We start from the raw sequence: 22,206 nt of genomic DNA, 5'->3' as shown, positions 1-22,206 counted from the left end.
CTCTAATAAGTGTCTGTCTGCCTGTCTGTCTGTCGTCTGTCTGTCTTCAAATCACAGCTCTAGCTTGATCTTACAACTTTTCTGTAAGGAAGAGCTAATATCTAGTTTTGAACTAGCAGCAAAATATTCGTGGGAAGGATTTTTTTCCCAAGTACTTTCCTATGCACCTTCTCCTGCCTTCAGAGCGGGGGTGGGGGTGGGGGGTGGGAGGTCAAACCCAGGAATACTGTGGTCCTCTCTAAAGAGGCAGTGGTGGGATGCTGGCCTTTGGGATGCAAACAAGTGTGTCTTAATCCTTAACCAGTGGACTTTTTGGTTTGTGTTTCCTGTTTGACTGGCTTTATAAATACATGGTTGGACTGTGCCGCCCAGGCTGGCCTGGAATTCTCTGCCTTTCCGAGTACGGGCGTTACGGGCATGCACCACTATGCCTGATTTTTAGCCATGTTTTACACCATTTTGTCAGGTGTAGAAAGGGCAGGGGCATCCATAATGCAATGAATGGAAACCAGTTGGGATTCCTTGGGAGGAAGGGGGCAGATCTTTGCTCCCTAAAAACACATCTGCCTAATACAATACGGTCAAACTGCCTTGCTTAAATCTGGGTGGCGCTTCCTTTTCATGTTTAGGGGCTTTAAGTATCTTGTTATGTTTTATAATTACATCATATATTTGCATGTTCCAAAGCCACATAGAGAAGTGTATTAAAAACCTGTCCCCTATCCCCCTCCCTGCCTTCTCAGCCCCATTTCCCTCATGACCTTCTAATGTGTAGTTTGTCCTTTGCCCTTTAAGCATATTAAAATTACAACCATATTCATACTAACTTCTGTGTTCCTCCCCCGTTCTAAAATAAGCAATAGCATACTAAATGGACTTTTTTTTTTCCTGTCACCTTTCTCTCCCTGACCCTGGAAGTCATGACAGACACATACTCTGAGGAGATTCCTAACACTAAGACTGCCAAGTCAAAGAGCAACTGCATCCTTAGTGCTCTGGGCAGCTACGGCTCATTCCCTTCATGATGCTCGTGTTACCTACTGTTCCTGCAGAGTTACCATAATGCCAGGCAGGTTTTAGATGAGAATGTATTATCTGTACTAAGAAAGGTTAGATGTTTGCTCGAAATAACTGTAGTTTCGGACCAGGACAAGGGATTGAGGTGCATCTTTTACATAGCAAAGCAGACCTGGCTTCCAGGTTCTCCCAGCATCCCTCAGTCCCTACCTGGCGTTCCCTGCCCCCAACCATGAACTTTCCAGCCCAGGAGCTGGTCTGCCCTTTCCCCAGAGGCTCCTCCCTATTTAAGCCAGATCTCTCTCCGTCCTTGGGGCCAGTGAACTCACCCGAGTACAGTTTCCCAATAAACCTGCCGTTGCTCTAATCTGATCTGGTTTAAATTGGCTCATTTCACCGACAGCGGAGAAATAACCTATCAAACTGGAGCTGGTGCCTTTCTTATGTGGGTGACAAGGTATCTGATCCCTAAGGGAGGCAAGATGTATTTAGCTCACCAGGGGCAGGGAAGGTACAGTGGAGCAGAATTGCTCAACCCAGGGCAGCCAGGAAGCACAGCGGAGCAGCTACAGGAAGAGGCCAGGATAGAATTCAGCCCCCCACCCCCACCCCCCGCTCCACTCCTCCCGACCCGTAGCCTACTTCCTTCAAGCAGGACACCCTTTCCACGGCCCCCGTCACCTCCCAGTCATCTGTTCAGCTTTTGAATCCATCCATGAACTATGCCATTCATCAGCAGAGAGTCCTCAGGATCCCATCTTCTCTGGGAATGCCCTCCCAGACACGCCCAGAGGTGTGTTCACTGCCCTCCAGGGTGCTTCTCCGCCCAAGTTCACAGTCAAGTCTGACCATCTCAGGACTTGAACCTGCCAGATGCCAACCAGTGGCCCAGAGGCCATGCTAGCCTGGTCCATGCTAGCATATCTTTTCCCATTTTACAGATGGAAAAACAAACTAATACATGCACAAAGACTCACTCTTGTTGACAGTCGTATCTCATGCTAGAACTTAAAACCCAAGGCTCCTGACCATAACATTAGAATTCTTCTCAATGTGCTACAGAAATTTGTGATCAAAAATAATTTTTTTTCTGAAGATGGGAGGGGAGGAAGAAACCACAGTGGTTTTCCTAAGGAAGTTAGAGATTAATGAGACATTTATGAGTAAATTCTCCCTTGAGTGTGGGAGAGACTCTTCCATCTCTAACTTAACTCCTTATGGTAGGAGGGAATTAGCAAATTGATTGTAGTATCTGAACACTAAGACGCAACTCATGGATGAGCGGGCTAGTCGCCAGCGCACTTAAGCACCTTGCATATACACTCTGCCCATTTCTTGTAAAGTAAACAGAGATGAACTTTATGTTCTGCAAAACTACAAATGGGAGCTGGAGAGATAGCTCAGCGTTTAAGAGCACTGACTGTTCTTCCGAAGGTCCTGAGTTCAAATCCCAGTAACCACATGGTGGCTTACAACCATCCGTAATGAGATCTGATGTGCTCTTCTAGTATGTCTGAAGAGAGCTACAGTGTACTTAGATATACTAATAAATAAATCTTAAAAAACCAAACAACAACAAAATAAAACTACAAGTGGATGGAGATGGAGATGTCATTTTCTGAGTGATCTAAGACTTTAAAAACCACAGAGTCTTCTCATACACGTGCCTGGAGTAACCCTGGGGTTCTCTTCTGTGTTTGATACAGGTTGACTGACTTATGTGCGACTTGGGAGCCTGGAGTTTTCCTGCCCTCTGCCAACGGGAGCAGAGCCTCTGCTGGTGTTTTGAAAAGCAGACCGAATGAGGCAGAGAAGGTATGCATGGGCCCCCTGCTGAGCTCAAGATGGAGGGTAGGTGGAGGTGGATGGAGGGTGGGGTGCAGGTGCCCCTGTTGCCCCCTCTCCCAGGCTTGTTACCTGGCCCCAGGAATTTTCAAGGACTTGACTCCTTCCTTCTCCCCAGACACGAAAACCAGAGCCAGCTGCAGAGCCACAGCCCTGATGAAGCCGGCCCTCCAAGGAGGCTCTGCCAGGGCGACTCTGGCTCCTTCTGAGCTAGGAGGGGCAGTGAAGTCAGCTGGCCTTCGTTTCCATCATTGTCACTCCTGTCCACCTTAATTGAAAAATTGAAAAACAGCTTTGTTAGTGATCCTAATCCCTTTGCCTGGGCCTCCACACCCTGGGAACTTCCTGAGCGACAGTCATGGCATATGGGGGGCCAGTCTGAGAGCCTCTCCTCTTGGTGGGGCTCAGGGCCTTGGCATATGGATGGCTATCCAGGGTGCAAAGAGCAAGGAGGCTTGAGGCACTGAGGCCACACCCTGTATCCAAGGGCGTTGTCTGTTCCCTTTTGGGGTAGAATCTCAGCACCTGCCTTCCCTGGAAAGAGTGGAGGCCAACACACAAGAATTGAGGGCTTTGCCTCTCTGAGAGCAGCTTATGGAAGATGACAAGCTACTGCTGGGAGGCTGTGGGAGACAGAGGCCCAGCCACCTGGGCCGAAGAAGGTCTTTTTCTTTTTGAGTCTTTTTGAGTCTGGTTGTTTCTGACACACCGTGGTGTCTGTCTGGCTCTGGCAGTCTTAGAATCTCTGTCTTTCCATGGGCTGAGGAGGCAAAGGGAGAGATGAATGAGAGATTGTGAAAGTGACATGGCATGGGGATCCAAGTAGCCTCCTTGGGCCCTCTTGAGCCCCTGGGGAGATTCAGCTGACTCAGGGCTTTTTCATCTCACCATTGTTAAGAACTGTATTTGACCATACCCCCAACCCCCTTTTTTCTCCTTTCTTTTGCTCTACTATACATGGAAGATAGATGGCAAAAGCAATGCGTTAACCTCTTTCACTGGGTGTATAACATTGTAAGGGAACAGTTCTCCAAGATTTCGGCAGAGTCAGTCTAACTGTGGTGGTTTGAATCTGCTTGGCCCAGGGCCAAGGCGCTACTACAGAGGTGCAGCCTTTTTAGAGTGCTGTGGCCTTGTAGGAAGAAGTGAGTCACTGTGAGAGTGAGCTTAGAGACACCCCCCCCTCAGCTGTCTGGAAGAGAGTCCCTTTAGGTTGCCTTTGGATCAAGATGTAGAACTCACAGCTCATTCTCCTGTGCCGTGTCTGCCTGGATGCTGCCATGCTTCCTGCCCTGATGATAATGAGTAGAACCTCTGAAACTGTAGGCCAGCTTGCTTGCCTTGGTCATGGCATCTCTTCACAGCAATGAAAACACAAACTAAGACAGAGGTTGGTACCAGGGACTCGGGCATTGCTGTGATACGGCTAAGGGTGTTTTTCTTTGGAGGAATGTGGATTTGGGGACTTTGAATTTGGAAAGCTTTCAGTGGGGCTTAATGGGCAATCCTTATAGGACTGTGGAAGACATTGGTGCTGAGAGTGGTTTGAACTGTGGGGTCCTGGCTCTAGATGTTTCAGAGGAGAAGAATTTTAGTATGTGGTCTAGAGACCCTTGTGACATTTTGGTAAAGAACGTGTCTGCTTTTTGCCTTGGTCTAAAGAGTTTACGTGAGGCTAAGGTAAGGAGATTAATTACATTGACAAAGGAAATAGACTTTGTCCTCTGGTTTACTATAAATAAAGATCATTTTGATCAAGCATAGGAAGCTCAGAAAGGAAAAATACAAAATATATGGTTCAAGTAATAAAGAGGCACCAGGAATGGAGATAAATTCTGTATTTGAGGAGATAAACAGAATAAGGGAGTGTTGACCTCGGGGCAAGACCCTACCCAGCTAAGCTTATTGTTTATGTGTTTGCAGTTGAACCAGGGATAGTTATATCATGTCAGGCATTATTACCTGGTTATTGTTTTCATTTGGACTTTTAATCTGAAATGAAGTATAATCCAGAAATGGAGGGCACACCTGTGATCCAGATCTTAGGGCTGGAAGACACAGGTGTTTGATACAGATCTTGACTTGGTATGACACCCAATTTCGATCTGGATCTTGAGGCATAGTGGCCATGAAAAGCTTAGGTCCAGGAATGATGGTACACCTCTTTTAATATCAGAAGACAGAAACAAACAGATCTCTAGAGTTCAGGGCTAACCTGGAATGCAGCAAGTTCCAGATAAAGAAAAGCTTAGGTGTAGGCGTGATTGTACACACCTTTAATCACAGAACTCCATGAGACAGAAGCATGCAGATCTCTGAGTAGTTCAAGGTCAGTCTGGTTTACAGAGCAAGTTCCAAGACAGTCAAGCTTAGGCAATGAAGGAGTTGGAAAACAGAGAGCTGGTGAAATTGTACTAGAACAAAGCGGGCATGTTCCAGGCACAGCACGCAGGAAAACTCTGCAGCTTCAGCCGTGTGGCTCTGGCTTTAGAGTCAAGAATAGAAGGGACTACTGAGACAATTGAAGCTAGTTAGCTGGAGCTAAGAAATTAGTGGTGATTAAGAAGAGACCAGCATCACTGAGATGAAATCTTCTGCAAAGTGTTTTCTGAGAGCACGAAGAGGTTGTGTTCCAGAGATAACCAAGGTTGTACCTCATGCTTCAGCTAACTTGGTAATGTGTAAGAATCACCCAGGCGGCGTTGGTTTTGAAGTCATAAAGGGGTCATAGAGAACAGCTGAGGCTTAGCACTGTGACAGGCCATGGAAGGCCATTGGTGAAGGTGCAGCCTCAGTTGCAGTTGATAGCCCAGGACTGAAGGGCTCATGTAAAGAAGCCGAGGCTAGAGCCTATAAGAGGTTAATGGTGAAGCCTAGTTGCAGCAGAAGACACCAGCGTATTGGAGATGCTAGTACCATGGCATGATCACCAAGAACAGCAGCAGCAGTGGAGTGGAGTCAACCAGAGCCTAGAGTGCTACAGAGGGCAGAACTGGAGAAGTGATGCCAGCCCTTTTGAGAAGCTCAGCAGATTGTGTGTGGGTCCCAGATATTGGAACAAGAAGGTGTAAAATTAAAATTACCTTGGATACCCCAAGATGTTAGAGATGCCAGAGCCATGGGATACCCGCTGAGGAAACCTGCTAACAGGAAATGGAAGTTATTGCAGTCAACAAAGATAAAGTGAGGTGTAGATCTGAAGGGTGCTTTGACATCGGACATGGAGGTACAGAGTTTGGGGTTTACCCAGATGGTTTCCTATCTTGCGTTGGTCCAGTATTTCCTCACGATGGCATTTTGGAATGGTCATGTATATCCTGTGATGTTGGAAGTATGTGATCTGTGTTTTGGTTTTGATTTTATAAAGGATTTCAGTTGAGAGATTGCATGAATCTCAGAGGAGACTTTGAACTTTTGGACTTTTAACATTGTTGAGAATGTTATAAACTATAGGGACTTTTGAGGTTGGACTAAATGTATTTTTCATTATGCTCTGGCTAGGTATGACCCTGATAGACTCATGTGTTTGAACAAGCCTATGGGGGCCAGGGAGTTGAATGTGGTGGTTTGAATATACTTGGCCCAGGGAGTTAGGAGGTATGGCCTTGTTGGAGAAAGGACGTCACTTTTGGGATGGGCTTTGAGACCCCCCTCCTAGCTGCCTGGAGGAGAGTCCCCTCCTGGATGCCTTTGGATCAAGATGTAGAACTCTCAGCTCCTTCTCCAGCACCATGTCTGCCTGTGTGCCACCATGCTTCCTGCCATGATGATAATGGCATGACTGAACCTCTGAGCCTGTAAGCCAGCCCCAATCAAATGTCCTTGTAAGAGTTGCCTTAGTCATGGTGTCTCTTCACAGAAATGGAAACCCTAACTTAGACACCAGCTTTTAGTCTCCACAGCCCTCCTTGGGCACTTGGTCATTACCATCCGGTCTCTAACCTGCTCTCCTGGAGCTCACGGTATGCGATGCTGTCCAGCCGCAGTTCTGGAAATCCCCAGCAAGGTGCCTGATCAGAACATGTCTCAGATGTGTCAGCCTAGTCAGCAATCCACAGCACTGGCTCAGTTTCCCCTCTCTCATCTCATTCACTCCGTGTGCCACAGAGGTCGGGGTTTCCTGCCGTGAAGTCACACTGAGCAGACAGACTTAGCCAAGAGGAAACGCCTTTCAAATAATAGAAGAACCCGAAGGAACGCAGAGACTCCCTGCAAATAGACATGTGACTGTTTTGAGGAGAGGACATCCCTGTATTCTTGGCCCGTGCCAATGGTCATCTTTATCATTCATACACATACATACATACATACATAGTATGTATTTGAGTGCTTCCGCATGTGGGCCCTGTGTTTTGCACGCACATGCAGCTCCCTGTTCTCCTCTCCCTGCAGCCCTTTGAGACTTCAAGACCCCTTTGTACTCACCTTTCCCTGATGACAGAATCCAAACCATAAAGGTTAAGGCCTTGACAAGGCACACCTCACTAGGGATGGTGCCGTGCCTGCATTTGGGTCCCGGCAGTCAGACTCGGGGGTTCTCTGTGCTTACTTTAGGTTTGGGGTTGAAGGTGTCTCCAAGTGTGGTTTGTTTGGGTTTCATGAGAACACTACAATGATGATTCTGAGCAAGTGTCCTCTGGGTCCCAGATGTGATCCGGGACTTGGTGGCTCCAGCTGGACAGCCTTCTCAGGAAGGAGCCCTGCCCTTCAGGTCGCCTCTGTCCCCTCTTCCTTTGTTCTCAGCCCACTGCCATCTGGAGCTGCCCCAGTCATCTGCTCCTGAGCCGTTCCCTTTCCCTTCTCCTCCCACCCCAGCAGGAGGAACCTTCCTAAGCCCAGGGCCTCAACTCCTTGTCAGCTAAGGTCACTCAGAGCAGACACCTGTCCTCTGACACATGCGGGGGAAACCACCCAGCTTCCCCAGGCCTTCAATTTCACAAATGGATCCATTTGGTTAATTGCACTCCTGCCCCTAAGCCGCCCCTCTGCCTGACAGCTAGAGACAGCCTCTTCGCCACAGGCCTCACAGACACAGTGTGTGCTCAGGACCCACAGCTGTGGATGCTCGGGACCAGCGCGATTGATTAGAGACTGACTGATTCCAGGCTATTTACATTTAGCCACCTTTGCCCATGGGTGCTGAGACAGGCAGGGGTAGGTGTGGGGTGTGGGTGGCAGCAAAGACAGCCGGTGCCTCAGAACTCCTGATGTCCACCTCCTCTCCTCTCATCTCTTTACAGTTTTTTTGTTTTTGTTTTTTTGTTTTGTTTTGTTTTGTTTTGTTTTTTTAGCTCCTTTCATGGTCCGGGCAGGCGTTTCGCCTGTTCCTCCCACCTGCTGAGATAACGGGCTTGCCTAACTCCCCCTTGGCCCTTTCTGCTAACCCAAGCCCATCTCTCTGGAGACACTATATCCCACCCTGAGTTCTGGTTTTTAATAAGACAACCAGAGGTTGCGCAAAGCTCATTTTCTCCACCACCGGGGCTCCCAGTGTCTGGCGGCACATGCAACCACCACCGTTTCTCACAACCAGACTCCTGGCCAAATGTCGGTACTTAAAACTTGGGGGAGATCTCCCCCTGTCTGTTGCCTCCCCCTTTTTTGCAGCCCCCTCCCCACCTCCTGTTTTCACGTTCTTGCCCGTCTGTGGGAGCTGCCTGCTGGGGTGGCAGTTGGATGCAGACTGCTGTCTGCCTGGGATGTAAATGCAGAAGGCAGAGGGAGGAGATGGAGAGGGAGGAGGATGGGCGGGCGGTTGTGACTCTCTCCTGCTGGCTTCATCCTTTTCTTCTGTGCCACTTGTCACAGCCGACAGGAATTTTTAAAATGCCACTCACGGGGTGCCCTGTCTTTGGAAGATCAGCCGCAAACCCACTATCTTACATGGAAGTCCTACCAGAACTGACGCTGCTCTCCGGATGACCAAAGGGCTGGGCTCTGGTGGAGGAGCTGGTGGGAAGGGGAGTTCAGCTGCTTTTGAGGAGGGTGTGTCAGTACAGGGATGAGGACGTGCAAAGGGACCGTGGCTGGTATGCGATGCCTCCTCTTCTCATTGGATGGAGGAAGATGACTTCTATGCAGATAACCCTGTGTTGATTCTGAGAGGGAATGGTGGCTCCTTGGGCATCAGGCAAGTGTGTCGTGGTCTGCACAGACATTAACTCACTGAGAGATACATGAATAGATAGGAAGGAAGGCCCAGGTGGTCCAAAACCAGGTAGCAAAGCGGTTGTGATTTAGTGGGAAGGAGTTGCCTTGGCTGCCCTGGAACTCACTCTGTAGACCAGGCTGGCCTCAAACTCAGAAATCCGCCTGCCTCTGCCTCCCAAGTGCTGGGATTAAAGGCGTGCACCACCGCTGCCCAGCATGGAGGTTCTTAAAGAGGTGCATTAGAGTTAAAGGCTGGGGTAAGAAGCTGGTGTGTTGACCAGCCGGTTGTCCCAGCAGCCCGGCTGTAAGGGAGCCTATGTGCCCCACTCCTGCAGACAGGAAGGTCCTGGCTCTGAGAGAGCGAGGACGGCAAGCACCTGCTGTGGCTTGGGTGGGTTTGCGACTCTAAGGCAAGGCCCTTCAAGTGCCAGGGAGATCACACGTCACTTTATAGGTATGTGTGTGTGTAATTTATTTAATCTGTATTTTATGTGCATTGATGTGAAGGCATCAGATCCCCTGGAACTGGAGTTACAGACAGTTGTGAGCTGCCATGTAGGTGCTGGGAACTGAGCCTGAGTCCTCTAGAAGAGCAGCCTGTGGGAACTGAACCTGGGTCCTCTAGAAGAGCAGCCTGTGCTCTTAATTGAGCCATCTCTCAGCCCCACCCCCACCACTTCTTAAAGTTAAATCTCCAGAGTGGGCTCTGGCAAATTTCCCCTTCCTCGGCTGTCCTGGAACTCACTTTGTAGACCAGGCTGGCCTCGAACTAACAGAAATCCCCCTGCCTCTGCCTCCTGAGTGCTGGAGTTAAGGGCGTGTGCCACCACCACCTAGTCATTTGTAAATTTAGTCATTCATTTTCTTTTAAGAAATAACACAATTTTTTCTAACAAAGTTAAGTTCTGTTTTGTTGTCAATGCTTTTAATAACTGCCTTAATGAGATGTAATTCACATATAATATAGCTCAAGGATGGTTCCTGTATATAGTTTTTTTTTGCTAGAACTTAGAGCGGACAGCTACCAACTCCTGAATTTTTGTAATTGTATCACCATTCCCAGTACCCCGAAAGCCGTCCCATTAGCATCTGGACTCTGTCCCTGCTCTATCCCCAGCCCTTGGCAGACATTAGCTTACTTTCTAAGTCCTTGGAACCACTCTGTAGGTTTCCTATACATGGAACCATGCAGTAGGTGATCTTCGTGTCTGGTTTCTTTACTTGGCGAGACATTATTGAGGTTTATCCACACCACAGGGCATAAGCAGTGCAGTCCAGGGAGTAGCTGAATTCCCATCCATTGTCTTCTTTGCACGGTCACTTGATGGATGGCTGACTGCATCCTGTGGGAACTCTGCACTTCTTTCTTGGAGCCCCCAAGTCTTCCAATATGGATCCCTTTCCTGCCTTCCACCTTCTGTCTCCACCTTCCCTCCCATCGGGGTCCCTTACTCAATCCAACACTTGAGCCCACTCACCCTTGGGGTCTGCCACACAGGCTTATGATCACTGTCTCCTCAGCCTTTTGACCCACTCCCTTTAATGGCGGCATGCTGGGGAGACAGCTGGACCTCTGCCTGATATCCAGATCCCTGTTGCCTCTCCTCCGCCGCTTCCCCCACCTCCTATGAAGAAAGACCAGTAGAGTGTCCAGTGCTGAGAAAGCTTTCTGTCGGATGGTGGAACCAGGGCAGGGAGCCCAGGGAGAGAAGCCAGCTTGGGTGCTGTAGAAGCAGGGTTCCTGCCCTTTCCAGTCTCTAGCAGTCCCTGGGACTGAGCGTCGTCTCTTCTCCCGAAGACTCCTTCCTGTGTGGCTCCGGCTGCAGCCTGGACAATGCTAACCTTTCTGCTGGTTGTTGCTCTCTGAAAGCACATGCCAGTGCCCTCTCCCCCGCTCACTTCTTTACCCAGCCCAGTCCCTCTTTCAGAGATCTCTCTGCCTTTCTCCTCGCTTGCTCTTCTGTCACCGTGGGATAGGTTTCCTGGAATCCTGGGTTATGGTTCGAGTGTGAAATGTTACACCAAGGACTTGTGCAGCACTCCTGCTGCTGATACTGGTCCACAAGGGTGTGGAGCTTTGAGTACATAGGATCTAGATGGCTAACATAGGCCACTAGGGTGAACCCTGACTGTTACTACCATATGTATTTTCTAGTTCTGTCCTTAAAAGGACAAGAGAAGAAACCATATATATATATATATATATATATATATATATATATATATATATACACATATATCTATACACACACATACATACATACCACACATATATAGTTTTATATATATATAGATAGTATAGATATATACATCTACATACATACATATATGTGTGCATATACATATATGTATTGTCTTATGTATATACACATCTATATATGTATGTATATGCAAGTATATGTGTATATATGTATGTACATATATTATATATAATATATATGTATATATAATATATGTACATATGCATTATATAATGTATATATACAGCAAGAAACTCTTGACAGCTGGCCGGATCATAGCATCTATGAGGCTTAGTGACTTCTGATTGGGTTGTGGGGCTAAGGAATGGATCCCTTGGCCACCTGCATCTCGTGGGCTTCCTAGAAATACCAGACAGGGATGTGCTGGGCTCCAGCTGGCTTTGAGAAAGATATCCTGAGGCAGGCAGCCCTCCACTTCCTGTGTGGACAAGGCTAGAAGCGTAAAGATGTCCATCTTGCTGCTGTTGTGACAGGAGGAAATGAAGAAAAATCAGTCTAAAGAGCTCCGGTGATCAGAGAATCCAAAGATATGTGGAGACCCAGAAGGTGTAGTCACAGTACCGAACACAAGTTCTATCTATGTCCCTACAGTGAGGTGCAGGCCACCCCCACTCCAGGGAAGCCGCTGCCTTCTGCAGGGCTCTGGTCCTGCTTGTAGCCTATGATGCTTTCTCACCCCAGGAAGTATGATGGTGTGACACTAGGTGTTCCCTAGGTCCTCCTGGCCATCACCTAGGAGAAAGGGGAATGTCTCACTTCCTTCCTTTCATCTCCTCTTCTCCCCAACTTAATAGTCAGGTGATTCACCTGAAGGCGTCAGGTTTCAGCCTATAGATTTGTTCTGGTCATTGTGCAGGAAATGCTGTTTTTCAGCCAAATGGTTAATGCATACCCAGGCATTCTCTTCTGCCCCTCCCCAGAGAGAATGAATGAAGACTGCCTGGCACCGTCTCCTATTCCAGAAGCTTTGGTGGCCTTAGCTGAGGCTTCAAGAGGAGGCAACCTGCTTATATCTTTAATGGGATGGAGCCCTGCACACCTCCCCATCCCTGCCTGACAATGGAATGGAGGCAAGCACAAAGCACACCAGGAGGCGCGCCAGGGCAGCTGGAGACCACCCCTTCCAGCCTCAAGAAGGCAGTCAGGGAGTCAGCCTTGTACCATGTTTCCTTGGCCGTGTGAAAGTCCTAAATGACTGTTGGCCCATAGCCAGGACAGGAAGTTAGTGTCTGTCCCTGCTGGACAGGAGGAAGGCAGTGCGCAAGAAGCAGGCAAAAAAAAAAAAAAAAAAAAAAAAAAAAAAAAAAAAAAAAAAAAAAAAAAGGCTTTTCCTCACCAAGAGGCATCCCTGGTACAGTGCAATTCCTGAGTCTTCCAGTAGGAGGTGATCACGTGGGCAAGTTGGCTTTCACTGAAGACGCAGAGCTGAGGGGACAGTTCATCTGTGACACAATGCCAGATGCTGTCACAGCAGGAAAGCCAGGAGCTCCTCCACACTTCTTTCTTGTCTGGTATCACCTTCCAAAGACCCCTCTGCCTTTCTCCTCCTCGCTGGTGTGTTGTCTCCTTGGCACATGGTGGTGGCTATGTTTGGCTGGTATTTTGAGTTCCGGAGAACCCACATGTTGGCCTTAGATGCCCATGAGCTGGACAGAGTTTCTTGGGCTTGGATGGTTGTCTGTCATCCTGTTCTTTGGGATGAGAGAGACAGAGTGGGAGTGGGCGTCACTGATCCACTGGATCACTGAGTGGGGCCTTGGGGGAGTCTCAGGCCAACCACTCTGCTTCAGAGTATTTTCAGGGTCAGCATTTCTGATGCCTTGGAATGAACAGTGGGAGCCGGAAAGGCACGAGTACAACTGGACTCCAAGCCTGTAAGGATGGCACTGAGGGTGGTCCTGCCTGGGGTCAAACAGAAAGAAAGCTGACAGGAAGTGGGGGAGCATTCTGGAAAATAAAGATATCTGGGGAGTCTACTGAGAAGTAAGAGGCTCTGCTTCTGAGGATGCAGAGATAAGAGCACTCAGCGATTGCCGCTGTCTTGCCGCTTCTGCCTAACCACTAACAGCAGATTCATTAGGCCTTTTATTAATTGAGGATCTATTAGGCAGATTTATTGATGAGGCAAATACACCCCTCCCCGTAGTAGAAAGTGTCTAATACGATGGCTGCTCATGAGGATTTATCACGCTATCTCACTGCAGAGGGAGACAAGCTGCAGGCTCAGCACTGATCAGCGTGGGTACAGGACACTGACTCAGGACTCCTCCCACAAGGCAGGAGGCAATGGCCACAGGATGAGCACGGGGTGTGCTGGGGAGCAAGGGGAACTATCCGGACATGAAGGAGTCATCTGACACCGTCCTTGGACACTGGAGCAAATCACGCTAAATAAGGGGAGAGGTTGTGGGACTCAGGAAGGGCAGGTTTAAGTCTGGGCTGGACAGGAGACCCAGGCTGCTGGTGGTGGCTGGAATGTGAGTGAGAACATGGGCTTACCCCTTCATCTTTCCCGGCAGACACAGCATGCAGGGCTCTCTGCCCTTCCAGGAGGGGGACTGGGATTTGTTTTTATGTATAAACCAGTGCTTCTCAGCCTTCCTAATGCTGCGACCCATCAATACAGTTCCTCATGTTGTGGTGACTCCCCAACCATACAGTTATTTTCATTGTTACTTCATACCTGTAATCTGGCTACTGTTATGAGTAACACTGTAACTATCTGTCATGTGACCCCTGTGAAAGGGCCATTGGACCCCAAGGTCAGCCCACAGGTTGAGAATCATTTGTGAATGCCACGGGTTTGTATTAGCAGTGAACTATGTGTATCCTCTATTCCAGCAGGGATGGGGGGGGGGCAGCTTGCCTTTCTATGTAGAACTCTCTAGCCACATGAGATGAATCTGAGCCCTGGCAGATGTCCCGCTCGTGCTCAGATGGATGTGCCTCTGATCCCGTGATCCCAGGTTGTTTGGGGGTAGCTCTCGTGATGAGCCTTGCTGCCTGTCTTTTTAATGGGAGTGGCTGGAGTTTGCGTTGGCTTCGGGGGCTTTTATTATCTCTCTGCTTCCCCCACAATTTCCCGTGGCAGTGATGTGTGAATGTGTTCCTTAGTTGGTTCTTGTAGTACTATTCTAGTCACTGGATTAGCTTATTCCAAGAGCTAATTGCTGGCATGTAGCCTCCGCTCTACTCTGTTGGTGTATCCCTAGGCATTAATTCACGCACAGCCTGGGAGAGCCTACAAGACTGTTATTCATGGCTCAGAGGCATTTCAAATGGGAACTTACCCCATGCCAAGTTCAGTCTCCCTGAGTCCTGACCATGAACCCGCTTGCTCCTCCTGCATTCCCAGGGCCAGCTCACAGCAGCCGATAGTCCCCTTTCTGACCCCATGGCTTCTCCTGTCCACCCCCAGTCAGCCACGAGAGCCCATCCGTTGTGACCCAGGACTTCTCAAATCTCAGGAAGGCCTTGGAGTTGGGATGGGTATCCTCCAATGTGGCCCCTCCCACCCTTCCTGGGGCACCCATGGATCTGGAGCTGGCAGAGGTGGAGGCAAAGGGAGAAGCCTCTAGGGAGTGTTCCTCCTGAGCTGCACCCAGAGCTGAGAGCTGTGTTAAAGCAAAGCAGCCTGCCACTTAGCCCCACCCAGTCATGTCCCAGGGAGGTCGTAGGTCACCCTGCACTAGATTTTGCCTAATGTGCAGACAAAATAGACATACCTTGCTTTCCTCAGAGCCTGTGAACTCGCCAGGAGTTAGTCACTGGCGTGCGACTCTGGCAGCTGCAGAAGTGCAGCGGGCTTGCCTCGTGGTGTGCCGCAATCTTGTCGTCACCCGCTCTTCACAACACCGTGGAGGCTGAAGATGCAGGTCTATTTCCATCTTCAAGATTAAAGGACAAAAGGTGGGGGGAAAAGGACAAGGACTGAGACCTTCCATTAGCAATCAAGTGAGAGCTGAGCCAGAAAGAAGCTGAGATGAGCGAACTGCAGCCCATTCCAATGGGAACATTATTGGAACACGGGCTTGTTCTTCATCGGCGGCTGCTTTCGTACTCTTGTGGAGAGGTAGTAGCTTGGCCGTGACTGTTCATCTCACAGGGCTCAGTCACTTTCCTCTCCGGGCCTTTTCGGAGAGGGCTACACCCTTACAGAGGACGGACAGACAGTCAAGTGTGGATGTCATAAAGTGGCGTGGGTGTCACTGAGCTGGGAACAGTGGGGTCTGAGGAGAGGAGAGGCTCCTCGTGTCTGAGCTACACTCGAAATTTGGATTTGCACTCACAGTTTAACAGGGCAATGCCGAAAGACAGGAGGGATTTATTAACACACGTGTCCTGTCATATAAATATAGGGAGCCAGCCTGTGGCTCGACTGGCTCCGGGGAGATGCCGTTCATTCAGAGGCATGAGGCTCCAGCCAGTGGAGATGTTGTGTCTCAGAACCCATTTGGAGACCTTCACTCCCCCTAAGACCTGAAGCCTATACCCCCAGAAACCCCTGCAGGATCTCTCTCAAGAGGAAGGAAACTGGCCTCCCCCAGCTGTCTCAATGGAAATCCCTCAAGGACTAGCACATATCGATTGGTTCCTAAATAGTTGTGTCAGGCTCAGGCAGTGCTAACTGTCTTACGTTTGGAGTCCCACCCTGGAGCCGGGGTGGAGTGAGGTCACTCTTAGAAAGGGTGAGGGAGAGCTCCCCCAGGATGGGAGCAGTGCTGTAGATGACGGGAAAGCCTGGCTGCTGAGCAAGCACCTTGTAAGTGCCTACTGGGCATCCTGCTGGTTGAATGAGATGCCACCTCGTGCCACCATGAGCTCAGAGTGTAGCTAAGGAGCTCAGATGGGTAGCTTGCTGACACCCAGAACTAGCATTCGTTACAGTGAGAATATCCCAGAATGCTTTGAGAGCATATAAGATGAGGACTTCCTCCAGACTCAATGGGAAGGAGTGGCATGGGAAACCCAAGGAAGGTTTCCTGGTGGAGGTGTTCCCCGGGGACCTAAGTCTGGGTGATGAGTCAGGTGAGAAGAAATGATAGTTCACACAAACTCAGAAGACAGATTTGTGGAAGGAGAACGTGGCACTAACAGTGACCACTCAGAACGAGCGGGAGCAGGAGAACCTATTGCGTCCGAGATGCCCCAGCAAGAGAGCCAGCCTCCATCACTTGCATGTGGCAGGTCCCAGGGCAGGCTAGGAGTGGGTGGGCTTCTTCAAGGAAGGAGCAAACTCTGAGTGTGCGGAAGGAAATTCTGAAGCACATCCTGACAGCAGGGCATGTTAGCTGTCCGAGGGACATGCACGGCTCTGCTTGGTCTCAAGGTGGAAGCAGGGGTTTGAGTGGGGAAACTGAGGTCACCGACCATGTTGATCAGTTTTCCATCCTTGTGACAAATACGGAGAAAGCTGACTTAAAGGAAGGAGGGTGTGTTTGGATGGATGAAGTCTTTCTGAGGATGAAGTCCAGGGTCACTTAGTTCCAATGCTTCTACTCCTGGGGAGCCGAGCAGCATGGGGGATGGGGTGGAGCAAAGCTGTTGGCCTCTTAGTAAACTAGGCTTTGGGGACAAGATCTGGTCAGTACATGCCCGTCCCGGTTCTGCCTACGGAGTAGCTATGGGATCCGGGGATGCCCAGATTTCTCCTAGACCTCCCTTGGAACAGGTTCCTGAAGCTCTTGGAGAGAATTCTCCACTCATCTGCTGTGGGACGTGGGGTCAAGGGGCTTGAGAAAGTGTCAACTCCATCCTCACCCCTGAACATGGTGCATGATCCTACATTTCTGGGAAGCAGGCTGAACCAGGTCTGGGTGATAGGAGGGTAAAAAGGAAAGACCAGGCTCACCCAGCGGCTGCAGAGCCCAAGTGGCACTGTGCTTCTGCCTGGCCCTGCCACACTGCAGCCAGAGCGGCCCTTACCACCACGTCATTCTTGCTGAAAATCGCCTGTGATATAGTTGAAGCTACTGAGTCTAGCCATCAGCGGCCTCTGCGAGTAAGCCTTTGTCTCCCTGACAATACCACATCCCTCATCCGCCTGCACTCTTTCAGTAGCCGCACTGGCTTCTATCAGGTCCTTGCATGTACTGATCCACTGGCACAAGCAGTTCTCCCTACCTAGGAAGCTTGTTCCGACCCATCTTTACAAGATTGGCCCTTCTTGCCTCTCAGGCCTTAGTCAGATGTCACCAAGGGCTTCCCTTAAGCCACCCTCTCCTACCAGCATATTGGGACTTTTTTCTTTCTTCTTTTTTTCTAAAGATGTATTTATTTTATATATATGAGTACACTGTCGTTGCTGTCTTCAGACACACCAGAAGAGGACATCAAATCCCATTACAGATGGTTATGAGCCACCATGTGGCTGCTGGGAATTGAACTCAGGATCTCTGGAAGAGCAGTCAGTGCTCTTAACCACTGAACCATCTCTCCAGCCAGGGACATCTTTCTTAATAAACTTAAATCTTAAAGAGTGGTTTTTAGATTCGTGGCAGAACTGAGCTGGTACAGAGGACTCTCACACGTTCCCTGACCCCACTGTAGAGCCATCAACCCTGTCCTTTGCTGGACCCCACTGATGACCCCAGAGTCACACACCACTGTCACCAGAGCCCCTCCCTCCCCAGTACAGCACGAATCACACTTGGCATTGCGTATTTCTTGAGTCTGAAAAACATGCACTGACGTGAGCCCACAGTCCACAAGTATGCCACAGAGTCATGTCTCTCACCTCCCGTGCCCTCTGATCTTACTAACTCCAGCTTTTTCAGAATGCTAAGCAGTTGGACTCGTTCTCTTTGTGATGTTCATTTAAGCAGCTCAGAGCTCACTTCTGCTCATCATTGAACAATGCTCCATCACCCTTATAGGTATCACAGTCAATTGATGCATACAGGAGGGCAGCCTACACTTCTGCACCTTCTCAATAAGCTTCTATAGTGTGTGAGGGGTGCTCTTCATCTTTGAGCTTAAGCCTCCTGGTCACTTCATTTTGGCCATTTCCAATTCATTTTCTGTTATCCCTTGGAAAGGTGTGGTCCATGAGAGTGAGTCAACCTTGTTCCCTGAACAGTGGGGCTGCAGCCTGAGTGACGGCCTGCTGCCTGCTGACTGAAAGTCTGTGGCAGCTACTGCTTAGGGGACCAGAGCCACCAGCTGAGCCATATCTCCGGGCTGCCTGTCTTTGTCAATTCAGACATATTGTGACCACCGTCACAGCCTGCCTGAGACTGGGCTGAGGGGGGAGCTCCTGAAGACGACAGCTTGAAGAAGGGAGGTGCGGGCACCTATTCCATCTGCCGGGGAACAGCTTGTAGAATCAACACAGGGGGAGCCTTCAATCTGGGGTGGAGCAGGGGGGGGGGGACCAGGACCCAGAAAAACAAAAGGGAGAAATAGAAAAGCAAGCCATGACAATGAGTGGGTAAGTCTCGTAACTGCTCACCCCGCCGTGGATGGCCACACAGGCTGCCAGGGTGTGCGCTCACCCTTCATTCTTGGGAGGGGAAATCCTGATCCGAGGCAGCAGCAAGCATGTGTGACGCTTTTGCTGTGTGCCCTGCACATGCTGCGTGATTCCTGAAGGAAGTGAGTTCTGGGGCAGGGGCTGGGATTATCTCCATATTTCAGAAGAGAAGGGCAAAGGGAGCTCTGAGGCTGGGACCTCTACCTTGGGGTGGCATTAAAGCAGGCAGTCTGAGTGTGTGACTAGGAGTGTCTTGGAACTGAACCAAGACCCTCCATGCCAGCATCTTCCCTGGCAGGATATCATGACAAAATTCACGTGTGCCCATCTGAGAGATTTTGAGTTTCTCGGGAGGCTCACAGATGTCCAGGCCGGTCCCTCAGGGGCGTGGACTGTTCCGAAACAAGGCAGCAGAGGTTCTTTGGCATTCATGTTCACAAGGTGAAAAGGTTTAAGACCTGATTTGGGCCCTCCCCAGAAGTTTATGTTCAGAAGTTTGCATGTTCAAATGGTAGCCAGCCATTCTGCTCTGGCTGGGTTTATTTTTCATGGATGGCATGTGCAGGCTGTGGTTGATGGGTGGCTTCTCCCTGCAACTTAGGAAAGCCCTTCTTCTCTGAAGCTTCCTGTTACTCAGCCCTGGTTACCTCTGTGACGTTAAAAGATAACATTGCGCCCCTTCTTCCAACATTGAGAGATACCGGTGGCCAGTGGCCGCTCTTCAGCCTCCGCCTGCCCTCTCTCCTTCGCTTTCCTCGTAGGGAAATGACTTTCCTCATCCCACTAAGGGGCTCTTATCAGAGCCACACCCCCATCATCTCCCTTATGCACTAACCCCTTGCTATGGTTAGTTTTCCCTGCCAACTGGGCACAATCTTGAACATCTAAATGATGGATCTTCTAGATTGGGTTGGCCTCGAGGCATGTCTGTGAGGGATTATCTTGATTACTTATGTAGGTGAGAAGACCCGCCCACCGTGGGTGGCACCTTCCCCAGACAGAAGATCTTGAATTGCTCTGGAGTATGGATGTGACTAGTTCCTTCAAGTTCCTGCTGCCTTGACTTCCCCTGGTGAAAGGCTATAATCAAGAACGATGAGCTGCAATAAACCTTCCTTTTGTCTGGGGTGTTTATCACAGTGACAGGAAACAAAATGAACACACACCCCTTGTGTTATCCGAAAGGCCTGGAGAAGGACTAGGCCATGCAGGGGCCATGCCCCTGTGGTTGAACTTCAAGCAGATGGTCTTTAGAGATGTAGACGTCATTGCTGTAGGCCAAGAGCCCTGCCCTCCTTGCCCCCTTCTCCCTAGTTATCAGACTGGGAAACTATAGGCCTTGCTGATGTGAGGACCCTGCCAGGCCTTTCTGCCTTCTCCGCGCATGGGGTCTTCCATGCTCAGTGCCAGAGCTCTAAGCCCCGCCCCGACTCAGCTGGAAATCCCTTCACAGTGTGTGGGGAGGGTTGCACACCAGGTACCTGCCTGAGGGCACTGAGGGCTCCACGTCTACACTCCCAGTCATCCGCTTTCTTCTGCCCCCTCTTCATCCCTGTGAGGATGTTCCAGAGACCAATATTATACCTTTCTTCTCTTGGTGTGAAATTTATCTAAATCATTTTGGTTTAAGTCCACAATTTAGTGACATTCACAACGTGTGCATGAACTACCTACCTATGGCCTGTCTGGTTTCAGACCATCCTCATCTTCTGAGAGGAAACCCATGCCACTAGCAGTCCCTGGGCCTCCCTGGGCCTCCCCCAGGGTCTGGCTGCCACCAGAGGTATTCTGTCTCTGCAATTACCGTTTCTGGCTATTTATATGGAACCTATATGCCATTTGTATGTGACAGTGTGGGCTCTTTCACTGGATGGGTTTTGGGAATTGTTCTATATTCTGGCATATGTCAGTATTTCATTCTTTTCTGTGGCTGGATACTAGTCCATGGTATGCATAAACCCAAATCCTATTCTCCTTATGCCTACAGATGGATGTTTGAGCTATCTCCACCGTCCAGCCGTTGTACGTGATGTAAGCTATGCCCATGTACTTGTTTGGAAACCTGATTTAAATCCTTGGGGCATATACCTTGGAGTGAAATTAAAGGGTCACAGACAGTTTTCTGTTTTAGTTTTGCAAAAACTTCATGACTGTACACTGCCTTTTAAAATAGCATCTTCACTTTGAGACTTTTCTCTGTAACAAAGACAAGGAAACTGGGTAGAAAAGCCCTGGTCTGGGCAGCGGGACACCTTGCATCAACCCGCTGGGTAATCCTAAGCAAGTCACTTGCTCTCTTCAGCTCTTGATTCCTTGTCTGAAAAGTGAGGAGGTGAGTTAAAATCAAATAGCTCTTACAACATTAAGTAACCTTTGAGCTTTCTTCTCAAGAACGAAGGAGGAGGGATTTATCAGGCAATGGGATTCGGTTGGTGTCCTGATGTCGTTTATCTACTATGCTGTTAAGCTGTGAGTTTCAAACATCCCCAGCAGCTGGCCTTTTTCCTGCCGATGTGTTTCTGGTTAATGAATAGCTTCTGACTTCCTGGCTCCATCAGGATTCCCAGAATGAACACCCCTCCCTTTCCCATCACTTCTGCTACTTGGCAGGCCCTGAGCCAAACATGGTAGCCAGGGAGCCCAAACCGAGCCCTGCCGTGCCTTCCCTGAAGGAAGCCCGTGTCTTCATGGTGTAAGCTCTCTCCGTGCTCGGGCTTGTGCTAGAGGGCTGGGTTGACCCCTGTAGCTGAAGCATCTGAAGTGGAAACTTAAGTGTTCTTTGGAAAGTCGGTTGGATAGTGTTTGGCTGGGGCAAGCTCAGGAAGGGACGTTTAGCTGAAACAGACCCAGGAGAAAGGATGTTCTGCTAAAGCAAGCGCGTGAAAGGAGACAGGATGAAAGATTCTTCGCTAATAACACTCATGTGTTGGTCCGCACCTTATATTGCCCAGCTGTACTTGTTGGGACTCCATAAAGAGAAACGCATCAGAAAATGTCTGGTGGTGTGCTGCAGTTTCTTGTCACTTCCGTGGATTCGGGCTGATTGGCAGAGTGATGTCAGCTGAGACAGACACACATGCTGAGGCCAGACCCATGGAGGACGCGTGATGTTTGGAGGGGATGACAATGCAGGAGGCTGAGCTAGGCTTGCTTACAGAGCTAGCTGAGCACTGTTTGTGGGTCTCGAATCTTTACTGAGAGAGGCACAGCTGAGAACTTCTCCTGGTGTTCCTCCTGGTCCCTTCTGCTGACTGGTGCCAAGGCTGATGAGACCTGGCTGTCTCAGCTAGGTAGCGCCACTGCTGCTGGCTCCTGTTTGTTATTCTGTCTCTACGGAACTGGACTGCTGGCATATCTGTGAAGTATTTGCGAGTGGACCGAGCCGCTGCTAACTTTTGAACTGAACTGCCAATTTCCAGACAACACAGGAGTTGCTTCAAAGAACCTTTCTAAACAAGTCCA

General features: G+C 49.5%; 1 protein-coding gene across 14 annotated transcripts in view; it reads left to right on the top strand.

Annotated features, from left to right (window-relative positions):
- The window catches only part of Nfasc (neurofascin), a 180,239-nt gene that overhangs the window by 80,297 nt on the left and 77,736 nt on the right, over window positions 1–22,206 (top strand). For all 14 annotated transcript variants that reach the window (XM_031382393.1, XM_031382366.1, XM_031382407.1 and 11 more), the window contains exon 2: window positions 2,724–2,832. In XM_031382393.1, the coding sequence (XP_031238253.1) occupies window positions 2,724–2,832 (109 nt within the window). The remainder of the gene's footprint in view (window positions 1–2,723; window positions 2,833–22,206) is intronic.

This window comes from Mastomys coucha, unplaced genomic scaffold (genome assembly GCF_008632895.1).
Source record: "Mastomys coucha isolate ucsf_1 unplaced genomic scaffold, UCSF_Mcou_1 pScaffold1, whole genome shotgun sequence".
NCBI lineage: Eukaryota > Metazoa > Chordata > Mammalia > Rodentia > Muridae > Mastomys > Mastomys coucha.
The sequence above is the reverse complement of the archived record's forward strand: the minus strand, read 5'-3'. Positions and strand labels throughout refer to the sequence as shown.